Below are 18327 nucleotides of genomic sequence, written 5' to 3'. Positions count from 1 at the left end.
GATTCTCATGTTCTGTCCTGTCCTTCTACTCACGGATAACACATCTCAATTGTTAGTTAATCAGACATCCTACCAATAAACTTGATTACAAAATTCTTGGATGCGATTCCATCCTTGAATGAGATTACATTCTTTTTATCTACTGCCTCCAGAAATGAACTTCATACTCAGTAAAATTCCACTTATTGCATACACACCAGAAGCTATGGTTATAATCATACTTCAGACCTGGCACTATTTTATTAAGGCTAAAAATAGCTTAGTTGGAGTGAAACTGTGGTAGTTATTGCCAAAAATAAATGAAAAACATGCCATAAACTTCTTCATCCTGCAAATCAGAGAAACTACATCATGTGAAAAGCAGAACCAAACATCCTGCAATCTTTCCCTCTCAAGATCAGATCAAATAACAAATACATTACTCATCCAACCTATCAAACAACTCAGTTAAATATACTGATCAATGTGAAACAGAGCAACTTAGCTTAATGCAGACAAGTTTCAAAACTCTGATCTGTGCTTTGTTGGAATATAAAATTTAGTCTCAAACCCCTAGTGGCAATTTTCTTCTGGTTTAGATTTTATTTTCTATTTTTAATTGCTATCTACTCACCCTTGAATATAGCAGACCATATTTATGTTAAAATTCATCATCTACTATTATCCTCTATTGCTGAAACCCAAGTACCTATCAGTTCTCTAGAGAACTTGAAACGTAATTGAATAGAAGAATTTAAACTCAAACTGGTTGCAATTATAATAAAATAAAATAGTAATTGAATGTCATATTGATATTAACTGCAGGATAAGTTCTGGCAAAAGCTAGCATGCATACTGCTAGTACAAAAGCAACATCATGTCCACAAGACTAGACTTGTTTCAGGGCAAGGTGAACCTTCTTTCAGTGGATATATAGCAATGTAATCAGCCCACATAACACACACAGATGATTCCAATTTAACTTTTCTTCTGTCATCTTAAGATAGTGTTGTACAGCTCTTCCTCCAAGCCCACCTTAAATGGACACTTCTCATTCAGCATCTTCAAACAAATTGTGCACGGAAAATGAATCAATCAATAGCACAGTAGCAATGAAAACAATCCTTGTGCATAGTATGCAGGCCATGAAAAAACAGGAGGGTGAAAAGATGGATTATTTAGGGAGGAGGCATATACTTCTAAATATTAGCCATATTCATTGTTATGCACCTCTCACCATTCAATTACAATAAACTACACCAACCAGCCTAACTCTCTTGGGTAACATTTACATTATGTGATGAGCATGAGAAAAAGAAAGGAAAACTGAAATGCAAAAACTGTTTTCTTTAAAAATTGGCCAGTTTGTAAAAATATGACACCAGGTGAACAAAGTAATAGCAGAATAGGAGTAGACCATTTAACACCAGCATAATATTTCAATCATTTTCTGTTCTTGTACAGTAGTTTTTAGCAACTATATGCAGAAACCCCAACTTCCATTTCCAATATTTCTGTCTTTGCACATCACTCCATAAGACTTTTGTTGCTAAAAGTTACATAGGCAATTCTCAGATTTAAAACTAACAATTGACCTGGCAGTAATCACATGCAGGAAAAGAATTCCAAACATCCACCACCCTTCGCAAATAGAATTGTTCCCTAACTTCACCTTTGTAATCTTTTAGAGGCAGTGCCCCTCATCATAAATTCCCCATCTGTGTGATAAGGATAGAAAGGATTGAATACCTTCAACACCTCAATCACTTCTAAACCTTCTAACTTGCAAGAAATAATAACCCATTGGCATCACTATTTTACCCCTTCCTGTATGACATATCAACTCAGTAGAAAATATAAAAGACATGCTCTCTGCCCTTTTGCAAGGCCACACTGAAACCACCTAGTAAGATTTTTACCTTGTATATACTTTCAGGTCCCAAGTTTTAGAGATGCTAGAGTGCATTTTTTTTTAAAAAGCAGAAGATAAATTTCAGGAATTTTCCAATGTTCTGTGCAACTCCACAAAGCCTTAGGCTCTGCAAGTCTGCAAAAACCTCAACTTCTGATAGAAGACGGGGCACAGTAGCATAGTGCTTAAATTACTGGACTACTAATCTAGAAACCTAGACCACTAATTTAGCAGCATGAGATCAAATCTGTGTCACAACAACTGAAGAATTAAAAATTCTGAATTCAGTTAATTAAACAAACTGGACCACAAAACCACAAGATATAGGAGCAGAATTAAGATATTCAGCCTATCGAGTCTGCCCCACCATTCAATCATTGCTGATTTTTTCAACCCCATTCTCCCACCTTCTCCCAGTAACCCTTATCCCCCTCACCAATCAAGAACATATCAATCTCTGCCTTAAATACACCCAATGACATGGCCTTCACAGCCCTCTATGGCAATGAATTCCACAGATTAACCACCCTCTGGCTGAAAAAATTCAGTTTTAAAGGGTCGTCCCTTTATTCTGAGGCTCCTAGACTCTCCTACTAATGGAAACATCCTCTCTACATATACTCTATACAGGCCTTCCAGTATCTGGTCGGTTTCAATCAGGTCCTCCCTCATCCTCTAAGCTCCATCGAGTACAGGCCCAGAAACAACAAACGCTCCTCATATGTTAAGCCTTTAATTCCTGGGTTCATTCTTATCAATCTCCTCAGGATCCTCTGCGGGGCCTACACATCTTTCCTTTGATACAGCCCCCCCAAAAAAAACTAATATTCCAAATAGTCTGATCAACACCTTATAAAGCGTCAGCATTACATCCTTGCTTTCATGTTTAGTCCTCTTGAAATGAATGCTGACATTGCATTTGCCTTCTTTACTACAGACTCAACCTGCAAGTTAACTTTAAGGGAATCCTGAACTTGGACTCCCAAGTCCCTTTGCGCCTCCAATTTCCAAATTTTCTCCCCATTTAGAAAATAGTCTACACCTTTATTCTTCCAACTGAAGAGCATAACTCCATACTTCCCAATGCTGTATTCCATTGGAATTTAAAAAGCTAACATTGGTTCAATAAACAAAACTACTGGATTTTCCTTAAACGACACATCACCAACAAGCCTAATATTAAATTTTTATCAACCACTCAGCCCACTCACCTCCTGAAGACCCAAAGGATGTCAATCAAAGCATGCGCAATAACTAACTTCGCTCTTCCCTGCCCAAGGAGATTAGGAACTCTGTAGGATTCCAATGTGGAATATGAATTTAAATAAACCCTTACATGCCAGCCCTATAAAATTAAATTTAGTTATAATTAGTTTATACATACAATTGTAGAAGATTTATGACAAAGGAAATCAGGTGGCTCATCATGTTCATGCCAGTTGAAAAAGAGCAACACAACCAAATACTCTGGCAGCAGTCACGGCCCTTCATTTATCAATGCTGCTTTATCACAAGAACATGTAAACTAGCAATTTTGTTAGTTTTGTTTTTACACACACAAAACTATTTCTATATAAATTCAGCCCTTTAGCAAGTAAATCTAAGTGGAAAGGAGATCATGCCTCTCAAAGTTAATTGAATTTTTTTTTGAGGAGCTAACTAAGAAATTTGATGATGGCTGAGCAGTCAACATAGACCTTGTCGAAAGCTTTACCCCAAGTCCTGCATTGTTAGCTGGTCTAGAAGGTTAAGGCACAAGGGAGAAGCATGTTGGAAAACTGGATACTAAATTGAGTTGGTGATAGGAGGAAGAGGGTAGTGGTGGATGAGTGGTTTTCCAACTAACAGTCTGTAACAAGTGGTGTACTGCAGGGATCAGTACTGGGATCTTTGTTCTTTTAAATGACTTGGATGAGCACGAGGGTAACTGGTCTAATGAGTAAGTATGCAAAGGACAAAGTGGTAGAATTGTAGATATAAAGAAGGTTGTCTAAAGATACAACGAGACACAGATCAGCTGCAAAGTTAGGCAAAGTAATAGCAGATAGTATTTAATTCAGACAAGTGCGAGGTAATGCAGTTTAGTAGGTCAAATTCTAGTACAACATATAGAATAAATGGCAGGGACTTGGGTGCATTGGCGTACAGAGAGACCTTGGGGTGCAAGTCCATAGCTCCCTGAAAATAGCAACACAGGTGACAGGGTAGTGAAGGTGGCATTTGGTATGCTTGCCTTCATGGGCTAAGGTGTTGAGTTTAAGAGTTGGGACGTCATGTTGTAGCTGTACAAAAGACTAATTAGACTGCACTTGAACTATTTTGTACAGTTCTGGTCACCACACTAGGGGAAAGATGTGGTAGCAACAGGCAGAGTGCAGAAGAGGTGGTGGTAAATAAAAATTGGTAAATTGGTTTATCATTGTCACATGTACAGAGGTACAGTGGAAAAACTTGTTTTGCATACAGTTGATAGAGAGCAATTCATTATAATAGTGCATTGAGGTAGTACAGGGTAAAACAGTAACAGAATGCAGAATAAAGTGTAACAGCTACAGAGAAAGTGCAGTGGGAATAGAATGTTTATGAAACCCAGGCCTGCCAGTACATCCTCTCACATTTTTTTTTTAAGTTTAACCTAGAAAAGCTAACTCAAGCTTTTCTGGCACAACAATCCATCTACAAACAGGTCTATTCGACCTGCCATTGCATTTGCTATTCTATGTAGTTTACTTCTGTCTGGTCCACCTTCACTGTCCTACGGAGGCATGTTCCTCCAATGTCATTCTGCTGGTCAAATTAACATTCCCTTCCCGACCTGAAAGAAGAATGAGTTCTCATTTCAAATGTACAATCAGGATGAGGCTTCAGTTCAGTGATGATGCTCAGCAAATGACATGACTTGGTTCAGGAACTCAACAAGGTCTGAATGCCCCAGTTTACTTGTTTACCATACATCTGCAATGATGAGAGGATGATTAATGCACTTCTTAAAAATAGAATAGTAAATGAAGATTGTTGGCAAGGTGGGAGGACACAGCTGAAAGACAGTGAGAGAGTAGAGGAGCAGCAAAAATAGTTGGTATTGTATAAAGTGAATGTCAATTATTGAAGTTGTGTATTGCTTAAATGCAAAGGATAATAGAATCTATTTGTTTAAATAAACATTTCTCAGAAGCAGAGCACCTTTGATTTTAGCTTAACGGGCATTTTCTTCAGCAAAATTAGGCATTTCTGTTTAAAATATAAATTAATTTGTTAAGTACTTCTTGCATTACTGCAGTGCCTTTACTGCATTGAATAGTATTGCGCAATATAATTACATATCTATTGTTTTTAAAGCTATGCACCGAGACAAGGCTCTCATCTTCTGCTGTATCAGTGAATCCTTGGAAAAGTGGATGAACTAAGTATGCAATAAAATCGGAAAATGCTGGAACACTCAGCAGGTCAGGCAACATCTGTGGAAAGAGAAACATTAACATTCCAGATCCAAGACCCTTTATCACACCTGGGAAAGAGAATACAAGTTAGTTTCAGTAGCAGAAATGGTGGGGAGTGATCAGTAGAACAAAGGGAATAACTCATTTGGTCTCACCCCATCAGAAATAATATAGCAGTTAGAGTAGCAGTTTCCAGATTAGTCCAAGATTGAAACAGGTTGCTGGAAATGTAAAGCACTTGAAAGTGAGATTTACAATAATTTGTGCTCAATTTTGGACAGGATCGAAGCATACATATTAATCATTAGGTGGCTGGCTTCTCATCTTCATTTTTTTTCTTTCCTTTCCGTTAATGAAATCAGCCCACAGTATAGCAACAATAATAACAATGGAGAGAGCAAATTCCTACAAGGTATTAGTCACATAATATGAAACAAGCACCACCCAATGTTTGATCCTTATGGCTTTCAAACAAAAGTGAAAGCAAATGGTATGCATGTCAATTAATATTTTAATTGAAACTGAAATGAGTGGTTTCTAAAAGTGTAAAATGAAATGTTTTAACTTCAAAAGGATTGACAAACTAAATGATTCGAGATTTAACTATAGTAAATACCTTGAAATTTAGTATCTTAATTTTAAAACGAATTTATTTTGGATTGGCATCTAATACTATTCTTGATTAAACCCAACATGCTGGCTTCTTGATTATAAAGAACTCTTCAAAGAACACCCTTTCTGTCTTGTCTTGCATCTTCAAGTGAATCACTGGCTACATTTTTAAATCAGTGCTACCTCAACTACTGAAAAATCAATCTACAGTCTTATTTCAGATTACAATCATAGGTAGTGCTTCCAGGAGGTTTGAAAATTCTATTGCACCAGTCAATGATCACCACCTCAGTGCACCTACAAAACCAATGACTACACTTCTTGAGTAACTTACTGACTCTAAAGTAATCTTAAATACACAAAAGCAAACATTATATGTAGTATTTTGTGATATGGAGCAGACAACTGTAAATTGAACCCATGTTGGTAGGTATTGTCCCCTGGCAAAAACTGTATAAATGGACTATCATATTAAGTGCATGCTCTGGTTATATACGTTTTCCACAATACCCATTGTTCATCATTAAAAGTCCATTTTAAGTGCACTCTACTTTGGAGCACCAAGACAACCGCAAGACATACTGTATTTTTAGCTACTGCTTATCAATTACAGCTCGATGTTCAACACCATCATTCCCTCAGTACTAATAAAATCTGGGCCTCTGTACCCACCTCTGCAACTGGATCTTCAACTTCCTTACAGGGAGACCACAGTCAGTGATAACATCTCCTCCTCACTATCAACACAGGTGCACCTCAAGGATATGTGCTTAGCCCACTGCTTTACTCTCTCTGTGCTCATGACCGTGTGGCCAAGCATAGCTCAAACACCATCTATAAATTTGCCGATGACACCACTGTTGTTGGTAGAATCTCAGATAGCGATGAGGAGGCTTACAGGAGTGAGAAAGATCAGCTGGTTGAGTGGTGCCGCAACAACAACCTCACGCTCAACATCAGCAAGACCAAGGAACTGATTGTATTTCTTCAGGAATCCTCATTGGAGGGTCATCGGTGGAAAGGGTGAGCAGTTTCAAGTTCCTGGGCATCAACATCGCAGAGGATCTATCCTGGGCCCAACACATTGATGCAATCAAGAAAGGCAGCACAACAGCAGCTCTATTTCATTAGGTGCTTAAAGCGACTTGGTATGTACCAAAAACTCTTACCAATTTCTATAGATGTACAGTAGAGAGCATTCTGACATTGCATCACAGTCTGGTATGAAGCCTTCAATGCACAGGACCACAAGAGGCTGCAGAGGGTTATAGACTCAGCCAGCTCCATCATAGGCACAACCCTCCCCACCATCAAAGACACCTTCAAGAGGCAGTGCCTCAAGAAGGTGGCATCCCTCATTAAGGACCCTCACCATCTGGAGCATGACCTCTTTTCATTGCTACCATCAGGGAGGAGGTACAGGAGCCTGAAGACCCACACTCAACGACTCAGGAACAGCTTCTTCCCCTCCATCACCAGATTTCTGAATGATCCATGAACACCACCTCATTGTTTTTTTTTGCACTATTTACTTTTGTAATTTATAGATTTATGTCTTTGACCTGTATTGCTGACACCAAACAACAAAATGTCATATATCAGTGATAATAAATCTGATTCTGATATCATTCCAAAAACTTAATTTCAGTCAATGCACGAAATTTGTTTTATCAGTTCTTCAGAAACAACATAATATTTCACATAATTACTCAAATGAAAATGCTGACAAATGACACCCAATAGCTAGTAACTTGTCAGTGAGCTCGATTCAACACTCTTAGCAAACTGTAAGTAGTGATTCCAGACATCTTGTCACATTCTTTGCTTCAACTTCTGAATCTACCTTTTTCCAGAGAGAGTCAGAAATTAATAGGATGCTAAGAGTGTTGAATCAAGTTCACTGCTTCATCCTCTTGAATTTATTTCAAAATAAGCACATTTTCTGAATATGTTACCAGAATATTTTCTTGAGGTATAATAAATGGAATGATATGGAAGGCAGCAGCAATTGAACATTTTAGCATAGCTTTAAGTTGCTTGAAGGTTGCTGGAAAAAAAGTGTTAAGAGAGCTGCCAATTACATTTTCGATTCTGTTGGACAAGATGCATTGCCAAATCTATGCCCAGAAAATGTTCTTTGCACCTCAGCTCAACAAGAGATGGCCAAACAAGTCACATGTGTAAATATTAGGCAAATCAGGAACAAATTTCTTTGTGAGAGCCTGAAAAGATAAAGCTACACATATTTTGAGATCTCATATTAATTCATGCGAACAACATGCATCTTGCAAAGTGTTCCAAAAATGGTGCAACAATGGGAAACATTGGCAAAACTTCCCAGTCCTCCATGACTGCACAGCAATGTCCATACCGATTAATCCATCCAATTCGATCATCACATCCCCCTGAAAATATAGGCAACCAATCATCACGAAGGACTGGGAAAAAATTGATGGTTGCCAGTTTTGCAGGGCTCTCTCATATCCAAGCATAATCTTATGTCTCGAAACAGCTGAAGGTAACCATAAAATTTATTCAATTTTGGATACATCATCAGTGCAATCCTCATTGATCTGTTTAAAAAAAAGTGTTTTCAGCATATCAACTGTATCTTCCATTGATAATCACATGGCAACACGAGCTTTCTTCCAAGTACACATGAATTTTATACTTTCATTATCTATTCCATCAGTCTTACAACAAAATGAAATTAACGACTCCTGTTCATTCATTCTGCAAGAAAATGTTAGGTACACATTTAGAACACGATACAACTTAAAGATCAATAGAAGGATAATTCAATAATCATTTTCTAAAACATCATTCCACAGAATGGAACTCCAAGATAGCAGTTATCCACGAAAGCTACCTAACAAATTACTAATGATGACTAACAGTAAAATACAATTGTATTTTTGGATGTGTAATCACACATAATTATATTAAATAATTTTCTAGGATACTCATATTTATAGAAGTGGAATTACAAAATGCTAAAAACTAAGTGCAATTAATATCTGGAGATATTTTTTGTTTCCTTAAGTGCTCAAAAAGATTTTCCCAAATTCCAGATGATAATTTTAAAAAGGTACTGAATATGAAAGAAAGCATTGATCAATAGCGTAATGAAACTTTATTACTCCAAAACGGAACCAGGGTAAATGTGAATAATACCTTAGCCAAGTGGAATCAGATACCAGTTCTGGTCTTAACTCCTTCCAAAAATCAACACTGAACCAGGTTTATAAACTTGGAAAATTATTAGCAACTAACAAAAAGAGCTTAAAAGGGTTATATAATAGAGCAAGATCCATTACTGTCCTCTTATTTTTGAGTTGATAAATGATCGATTTGGAAGTTCAAAAATCGCATCAAAAATGTGCAATAAAAAACACCTTTGATTAATAAAAATGCAAATTGTTAATTAATTTTAGAAACTTCTCAAAGGACTCATTGGGAGCCAAGAGCTGGAACCATTATTTCTACCAGAAGATTTAGCTAAAATTTAAACTTCCAGAAGTGGTTATGCACTTGTTCACGATAAGTGATTTTTGCATCCATTCATGAAACTAAACTGCACAACCTGAGATTAAGGAACTTTTGTGAGAAAGAGGGCGAGAAAGGGGACCAGTGGGGAGAAGAGAAAGGAAGAAAAGTAGAGAGCCAGAGTGAGAAAGAACCAGACCAAAGAGTTTCACTGTTTTTTTTAATCCATAAACACCATGTGAGATCAACTGTATTACAATGATCTCAGTGACACAGTGCAAGCATAACAGTAACTATAGGATCCCAATTCCACTTCAATGACAACACAATGAGCACTATCCATCAGTAGCAGGGAGAGAAAATTTGCACAATAATTCTATTGGAAATCAATTAGCCAATTTAATAAAAACACTAAGTCAATGCCTGAAACTAATTTCAAAAGAAGTCTCATTTCTCTTGGTTGCACGTCAAATATTTCTGCTTAACACAAAAAAAAATCATCTTAACAGATGCCTGAAAACGACCAGAAAATTTTCCACATTCTGCAATGGCTAAAGTACAGAATATCATTGCAAGACCGGCTGGCGATGTTTGAGATTACATATTCTGGCTACATATCACCTTCTAACAGACAACTTACTTAAGAATTGGTATAAATGTTTGTTGCTAAGTTGCCACTTTCTGTCGGTCATTGACAGGATTCTATCTTGTCACAAATGTAACACAGCAACTTAGAATTCTTTATTCAGCTTTAACTGTCGAGAAACAGATTTCTATATAAAAAAATCCCTGATCCAAAGTTATCAATAAATGTCAACAACTACAAATCACCAAACCCAATTGAATAAGATGCCTTCTCTCTAGTACAAGATATTTAGTTCTTTACCATACTGCCCATTCTCCCATAGTCAAGTCATAAAGCATGGGTCTTGCCAATAACCAAGTTATCAAACTTAGTCACACTATTTTGCAAAATGAACCCAGGTATTTCTCATTGGATACTGTTCATATTTTTGACTGAAAAATAATAAACCCGAGAGTCATAAGTGTTTGTCAGTAACGCTGTTCACATAATCGCAAAAGTGAAAAGAACTAGAGGGTTTTTGCCCAACATGTTCAAGCCTATTCTCAAATCCTATCCCACAAATGTAAAGCACATGCTGTTTCATCCTGTTCATCACATCCTCCTCACTAGATGTTGTTCAACTGGTGTACTTAATATTAAGACTATTAAAAATATTCCAACAGCCTTTTATGTTAGTTCAATATTCTACAATTTAAAAAGCCTTTGTTAACATTTCAAAAGCCACTACTGGCAAAACAAAAATATTTATTAATTTTGTCTTTTTATGTGCAGGGAGAATGCAAAGCCAATCCATGTTTGCTTTTTTTTAAAAAAAATATCCAACTCACACACTTAGAACATTTATTTCTCACGTACCTTTTTGAACAGTTATTCATTAACTTACCTTTGTCACAGAATTTGCTTCACAACATTCTTAAAAGTTTATAATTGGACAAATAAGCAGCACAAGATTAAAACTGAGAAAATCAGATACTTCTTTTTAAATTTGCACTGTTATCTGAAACAGCAAATGCTGCAAACACTCATTAGGTCAGGCAACATCTGTGGAAAGAAAAGAGTTGGCATTTCAAGTCAAAGACTCTTCATCAGAATTGGGAAAAGCAAGAAAAAAAGTTTTAACATGCAGAAAAGGTGGGTTCTGTGATGCTTGATGACACCAATGTAGGAACCGCATATATTGCTGCAGGTGGGGCTGAGGATGCTTTGTGAAATGGATGGTTTGGCTGGTGCTTCACTTCTTTAGCTATTTATGCCAAGCTTCCATGCATATGCAATCAAGGTTCTCATTGGCCTTCTGAATGTAGTTCCTACACTCTGAGCAATTACAGGCCAGGAATTCACAGGAGAATATTGCATTCCTGGGGGCCCCCCCCCCCCCCCCCCACATATCCCAGGACCTTTATAAGAACATTCTTGAATCTTTTACTGTCCATTTGGTAATCTGTTCCTGTGACATAGCTTGGAATAGAGTGTCTATTTCAGGAGGCTGATGTCAGGCACTTGAGTGCATGGGTTGCCCAAAAGAACACACTGTATGTAATTAGCACCTCAGTATTGGAGACACTGGCCAATAGAGACCATTAACGTTGATTTACCTATCATGCCAGTGGGCATGGAGGAAATGCAGTGTTCTCTCTCCAGTGCTTTGTGGCATCTTGTGCTGATCATCAGGTCTCAGAAACAGAGGGTAGGGATCATTGCTGACCAGTGGATCATGCCAAGTTTGTGGTCTTAAATCTTCAAATAACTTTTTCATCTCCAAGGTGACTCCTGAAATACGTAAAGTCATGCTACCATGAAGAAAATGGAAGATGGTTCAAAACTTTTACAGACCATCAAATTTCAGTAGGGTACTCCACAGTCTCATAAGGGTTTTAGTGAGGTCAGAAAATGCCATCTACAGCTGTTGGTGTTTCTCCCTGCATTATCTTGGAGTCATGCTTGACGTGGACGGAATCCACACTGCAATTCAGGAAACAGCTCTTTGCCTATTGGCAGGAGGCAGTTGAGGAGGTTCCTGGCAATGAGTTTCCTTTTGATAGACTACAAGGAGACCCTTCTGTAGCTACCACAGTCAGATTTGCCTCCTTTCTCGATGATAGCGACAGTTATGGCATCCACGAAATACCTGGTATATCGCCCTCTTCCCAGATGTGGCCGATGAAGTTATGAATTCATGACTGAAGCTCCTCACTGCCAAGCTTTGGAACTTGAGATAAAAATTATTTAGCCTAGGACACTGCCCTGAGGAACTCTGGCAACAATGTTCTGGTGCTGGGAGATTGACCTCCAACAACTGCAACTATCTTCCAAAGTATACTCCAGTGCTCTTAAATGTATACTGGATGGATGGAGGAGGAAATAAGTACAGCACTGGCAGCCTCACAAACTTTGTGCATCTTAAGCACATGTCTCCTGGTGTCACAACATTACAAAACAATAGACAGCAGCATCAGAAAACTAGAGGCCAGTTGCCCAGTTACCCTGTACCCATAAATTTCTCGAAACATGTCTGACAGGCAGCAAGCAATACAATCTTCAGTGCAAAATTTGGAGAATGTTATTCCAGGGCTGCTCTTCATACCAAAGCTTATCTTAGTATTGATCCTTGGCATGCTAATGAGCCTATCAATACATGCAGTAATTATTAACCGTATAAGCAGAAATCCCTAGTTTCAGACTCAATTTCCATTATGTGGCTGAAAGGCAAATATTCTGCTGGATGCTAAGCAAATAAACAAAATAAAAAGCTTAAACAAAGAACATGGTATTGAACAACAAAAATCCTCACATTACCTTACAAAGGAAGGAATATCATTGAAGCAATTTAAGGTGATTGGGCCCAGGAAAATGTTCCGATGAACTCTGGCAATAACATCCTGGGGCTGGGGTGACTGCACTCCAACAACCACAATCATCTCCTTTGTACACAAGGTACAACTTCAACAGCGCTCTTCGCTGTCTCTAAATTTCCCAATGCACTTTACAGATAATGACATTTTTTGTAGTTACTGAGGCAATATAGGAAAGATGCCAACCAATTTGTGTACAGCAAGTTATTGTACAATGAGATAAATCAATCTTTTTAAGGGATAAATGGTATAGTACTTCAAAAATATTTCATTGGTTTTCTACAAAGTAATATTATGGATTCTCTTACAACCACTACAGAGAGATAACAAGGTCTTAGCTTAACATCTCACTTAAAAGATGTCTGACAAAAAAAAAGACAATGTATTTCTGGCACAAATTCAACTTGAAGATATCATTGTAGGACAACTAAGACTGGGAAGTAAATATGCAAGGAAACAGCCTTCAGGAGAGCTATGAAATTAAAGTAGGATGAATACCCTTTATTGAAATCATTTCATCCTTGGTCAAAGAGAGGATATAACTGAAGCAAGAAGATGGCATGATGACTTTATAGGTAAAATTAAACAAAATCAGTTAAGACTGTTGTGGAGTTGCTTATGACTCCCAGTAGCTGCCGTACACTGATAAGACAAGAAAACAAACGAGTATTATCATACCCAAAATGGTTTTAGGATGGGAAGAGGGGCACGGAGATGGATTTTAAACCTTTTTTTTAAACCAGCTCACATCAGAAACATACTGCATATATTGAGTATGTACACAAATATATATACATTCTAAAACCGGTGAGAGGGCAAGCCACATTAAAATTAAATGTCTCATTACTAAATTAAGTTCAACGGTGCATGAAAATCCATTTTTTAAAGATCAGAAGATCAAACTGATCGTAGCATTTGAAATGGGTGAAATGCAAAAGACTAGAGTTCTCGATCTAAGCAAAGCCGGTTTCAATTGACAAGACTGACTGTCCACAGTAAACCATGCAAATTTACTGAAACGTTCATTCACTTCATCACCATTACACACTGGCTGTACTGTGAACCATCTGCAAAATGAACTACAGTTACTCATCTCAGCTGCTCCAACTTCTCCTCAAACCTGTGACTTCCATCACCAAGGGCAGCAGGAACATGAGAACACCACCAGCAAGTACTCCTCCAATTCCATCCTGACTGGGAAATACATCCTTGTTCCTCACCAAAATTAAACATGAACAACAGCAATAGAGAAAATAATGGATCTAAGTAACTACAATTTCCAGGACCAGATGGTTCCATCCCAGGGTTTTAAGTGGTCACGAACATTGCAGAAGCTCAATCTAGTGTCTTCCAGAGGTGTCTCAAAAACAATTACTTCAGGGCGGGAGATTACACACATCAGTCAGCTATTCTAACAAAACCAAGAGGGAGAAACTTGGAAATTACAGTTCACTTTATCTTTAATTTGCTGTTGGGAATTTACTAGAACCTATAACAAATTCAAATCACAAACAGAAAATAGGACATGCTCCCCACCTATTTTCTTTTATTGAATATTCAACCTAAATATAGAGCTTCCATGCAAATCTTGATGTGTCTACTTTGCTTAGCCAGCACCAACTCAGATGCTGTGTGCTGTAATGACTGATATGGGAATTGTACAAGAATGCAATTCCCTAACCTTGGAGAAGTTTTCAATACATTTTACTTAGAGACCAAAGCTGATGGGTCTCTTGGGCAAGTCAGAGTCACAGAGAGATGCAGCATGGCTGTATCGACCCACTGAATCCACACTGACCATCAACCAGCCATTTTACAATAATCCTACATTAATTCCATTTTCTTTATTATACTTCCAGTAGAGTGGCTGCCTCACAGCACCAGAGACCTGTGTTCAATTCTGTTGTTGTGGTCTACATGAAGTTTGCATGTTCTCTTCATGACTGCATGGATTTCTCCAGATTCTGATTTAAAACTGATCTTAGTTGAAACTTCAAAATTGAAAAACGCCATCAAAATAAATTTTGAAAAATTCCAGCTGTAGGTACATTACCTGCTCAAGGGCTGGTTTCATTAATGCCTCACCACTCAGTACCTCCCAAAGCAATAAAAGAGCAAGAATGCAGCAAATACAAAGAAATTGAACCAAGTCCTGTTTATAAATGGTACTTTATTCACTATTCTGAATTTTCCAACTCACCCGAGTTTGAAATAAATTACCCATCATATTCAAATTTCCTTACAAATTGCTTATCAAAATGCTAACTTTTTTTTAAGTAAAAATACAATTTACAATTCTCGTAAAATCAGAATTTCAACACTAATGGTCAAGATACAAGACACTAAACTACACAGCATTTAGAATTGTATCAGTGTGGCACAGGTGGTCATCATTCAAGTGAATCCCTGCCATCTCCATGTAGAACATGACAATCCAATTCTCCAGCTTGCACCTCCTGGGCACTTAAGAATTTGCAGGGCTATCTAATTCCCCATTGAATGCACTAATCATTCAGTTTCCACTATCCCACCAGGCAGCAAATTCCAGATCACGACCACTCTTAGAAGTAAAGACATCTTTTCCCCTCACATTCCCTTGTATCTTTAGCCCATACATTTAAGTTTTGTCTTTGAATGATCCTTGTAATGAGAACAAGTGTCTATTTACTTTATTTAAATGAGTGTATAACCTTTTCTTTTGTTTCAACTCTTGCATCTACTCTCAACCTTTGCAGCTCAACCCCAGTTCTCCAATCTAAACTTAAAAGCTGAAATCCCTGGAACTATAGCACTTGCTATCAAATAATTGAATATACAATAAATTAGTTAATATAATACTTTTTTCATAATGACAGCACAATTCTGTTGCATCCATTAGATTAAGCATATTGCAGATAATTCCTATATTTAGCTTGCCTCCATTATTGAGGTGGACTGACTATATTTTCTAGTCATCTGCTGGACAGCATGTCTAAAATCATTTTGTGCTGAGAAAAAAAACATACATGTTTGCACAATGACAGTTCAAGAACTTTTTTTTAAACCAAGATACTAATATGCTACACAACAGGCTATTTTAAGGAAAGTGCCCTTTCATCATTACAAAATGTTCCCACCAAAAGCATTTCATCTTGTGTGCTAGATGGGAGATAGGCATTGTAATTAAGTAGAAAAGAAGGTAGTGTGGCGGTTAGCGTAATGCTATACAGCGCCAGCGACCCAGGTTCAATTCTGGCCACTGTCTGTAAGGAGTTTGTACGTTCTCCCTGCGTCTGCGTGGGTTTCCTCTGGGTGCTCCAATTTCCTCCACATTCCAAAGATGTACAGGTTAGGAAGTGTGGGCATGCTACGTTGGTGCCAGAAGCGTGACTACACTTGTGGGCTGCCCCCAGAACACTACGTAAAAAGATGCATTTTACTGTGTGTTTCGATGTACGTGACTAAAGATATCTTATAAAAAATGAAAATTTTACAAATGTTAAAGACAGTATAATCAAGTAGATGATAGTAATGTACACCACCTTTACTATTAGAAGAAGCTTTAATGCTCCCTGTAACAAATAACAAGTTTAGCAAACCATCCAATATGGAAGGAAGTCTTTTGGTCCATTATACCTGTTCAAGATCTAGTTATACTGTATTTAATGTATGAAATCAAGACAAGTCACTTATTCATTGCAAGGTCAACTACTTGCATTACAGCATCAATCAATGATTTGGAACAGAAGAATAAAATCCTGCACAATAATGATAAACTTATGATTCAGTTCTAAATTTGTTGAAATTGAATCATATTGCTGGGAAAAAAAATCATTAAGCAATCACAGAAAAGGAGAGGAACTAATGACAACCTTGTAGTAGTACTCTTATATTTACAATATTACACTAATCTCACAAAGTTTAGTCTTTGAAGGACAAATTTCACACAGGAAGAATGAAACACCAGTGTATAACACACATTCACCAGACCAACAAAAGCTTTAGTAACCTTTACCCATTAAAGGGAAACAAACTTGTGCCGTTCAGAGTTATATTGCCCATAAAATAAAATTAGCTATTGTGGATGAATTATACAAGATATTTTAATACAGAGTCAAGGTATTGTTTCCAAGGTTTAATAAATTCTACACAACGTTTTGGTTTTCACAACAAAACTCCTTAATTCAACAGGTTTGCAAAACACTGATTGCTTAAAGAAACAAACAAAGCTCCCGCGCTTGGAGGGCTATTTTTCGTTTGGATTGTGCAACTACATTTTGCAAATAGCACTTACAGTGGGTGCTCCATTCGCAAAATACTGATTACACGAAGGGTCAATCTACATCCCCCCCCCCCCCCTCAAATCGTAAGTTTTTGTCGGCACGATCAAAAATAAAAGCCCGAGGGACACTCCCTTTAAACGGCCATCGCGTGGTGTCGAAAGTAAGGAATCTCTCTTCAAAAGTGTGATTACTGATTGTTATTTTTTAAAAAAAAACAGAAATTACCTGCTGGCTTCTTTCTGACGGTTTTTTCATCAAAACCTGCTTGAAAAGTAGGTCCACGTAGGAAGTCATTATCCCAGTGGAGTGAGCCGCGGGCTCCCTCACCACATGAAACCAAAGTCTCCGGGAGCGGCGAGACTCGGCTCCCAATGAAAGAGGGGAGACAGAGAGAGAGAGAAAGGTGGAGATCTCACTGGGAAAGCCGCCTTCAATGGAGTTTGTGTTAAATATCCTCCCAGCCGCCGCCTCTCCACTCCGGCGACTGTCAAAGTTCACAAGCCAAGCAAGGGACCGGGGCACAATCCAGATTCCAGCCCCCGCTGCCACACATTTTTAACGGCAACCGACCCCGGAGCCACGATTCACCTTCCGATTCCCACGCGTCGGGAGCAGAGAAACCCCACCCGCTTCTGCCTGTGACCTTCGAAAAGTTTCTGCCCGACGTTTTCACTCCACGGGGCGGGCTACATAACCTGGTGAGGAGCGTGCACCAGGCCCGCCGCGGCTCCTCCACACGCTCTCCCTCCGCCGCCCTGTCAAACTCCAGCGACAAAGTTCAGGCGCCGCCAACACGCGCAATGCGCACTCCAGGACTTCGCCTCCTGTCAATCAAGCTGCAAGCGATGGCGGCGCCCGCCACCACCTTGCACGCACCCTCTTGTCAACTCTCTGTGCACTTTTTATTTTCTCTCTTTCTGCCCTTCCCGGCCTGCCGTGGCAGTTACGTGCAGGAGTGTGTGCTCCTCGCGTATTAGGCTGCTTGCTGGCCTGTATCAGCGGTAATAAAAACGGAATATGCTGTAATTGTTCAGCACGTCAGCTAGCATCTGTGAAGAGAGAAACGGAATAACTGATTCAGGTGAATAACCTTTCATCAGAATTTGGAAAATTAGAAATCAATATTTTTAACTTGCACATAAGGGGTTGGGGTAAAGAGGACAAAAGGAATGTGTGCAATAGGGTGGAGACCACGAGA

At 38.4% G+C, this 18327-nt stretch overlaps 1 protein-coding gene across 4 annotated transcripts in view; it reads right to left on the bottom strand.

The window, feature by feature from the left end:
• The window catches only part of rapgef6 (Rap guanine nucleotide exchange factor (GEF) 6), a 245849-nt gene extending 227674 nt beyond the window's left edge, over window positions 1-18175 (bottom strand). For 2 of the 4 annotated variants that reach the window (XM_052013254.1, XM_052013255.1), the window contains exon 1: window positions 17355-18174. In XM_052013254.1, coding sequence (XP_051869214.1) covers window positions 17355-17423 — 69 coding nt within the window. In that variant the 5' untranslated portion in view covers window positions 17424-18174. Of the gene's footprint in view, window positions 1-17354 lie in introns of all 4 variants that reach the window. The other 2 variants (XM_052013253.1, XM_052013257.1) reach the window with 2 other exon arrangements.
• Window positions 18176-18327: the final 152 nt, after the last annotated feature.

This window comes from Pristis pectinata, chromosome 4, assembly GCF_009764475.1.
Source record: "Pristis pectinata isolate sPriPec2 chromosome 4, sPriPec2.1.pri, whole genome shotgun sequence".
In the NCBI taxonomy this organism is placed as follows: Eukaryota; Metazoa; Chordata; class Chondrichthyes; order Rhinopristiformes; family Pristidae; genus Pristis; species Pristis pectinata.
This window is presented reverse-complemented; position numbering and strand designations above follow the sequence as displayed.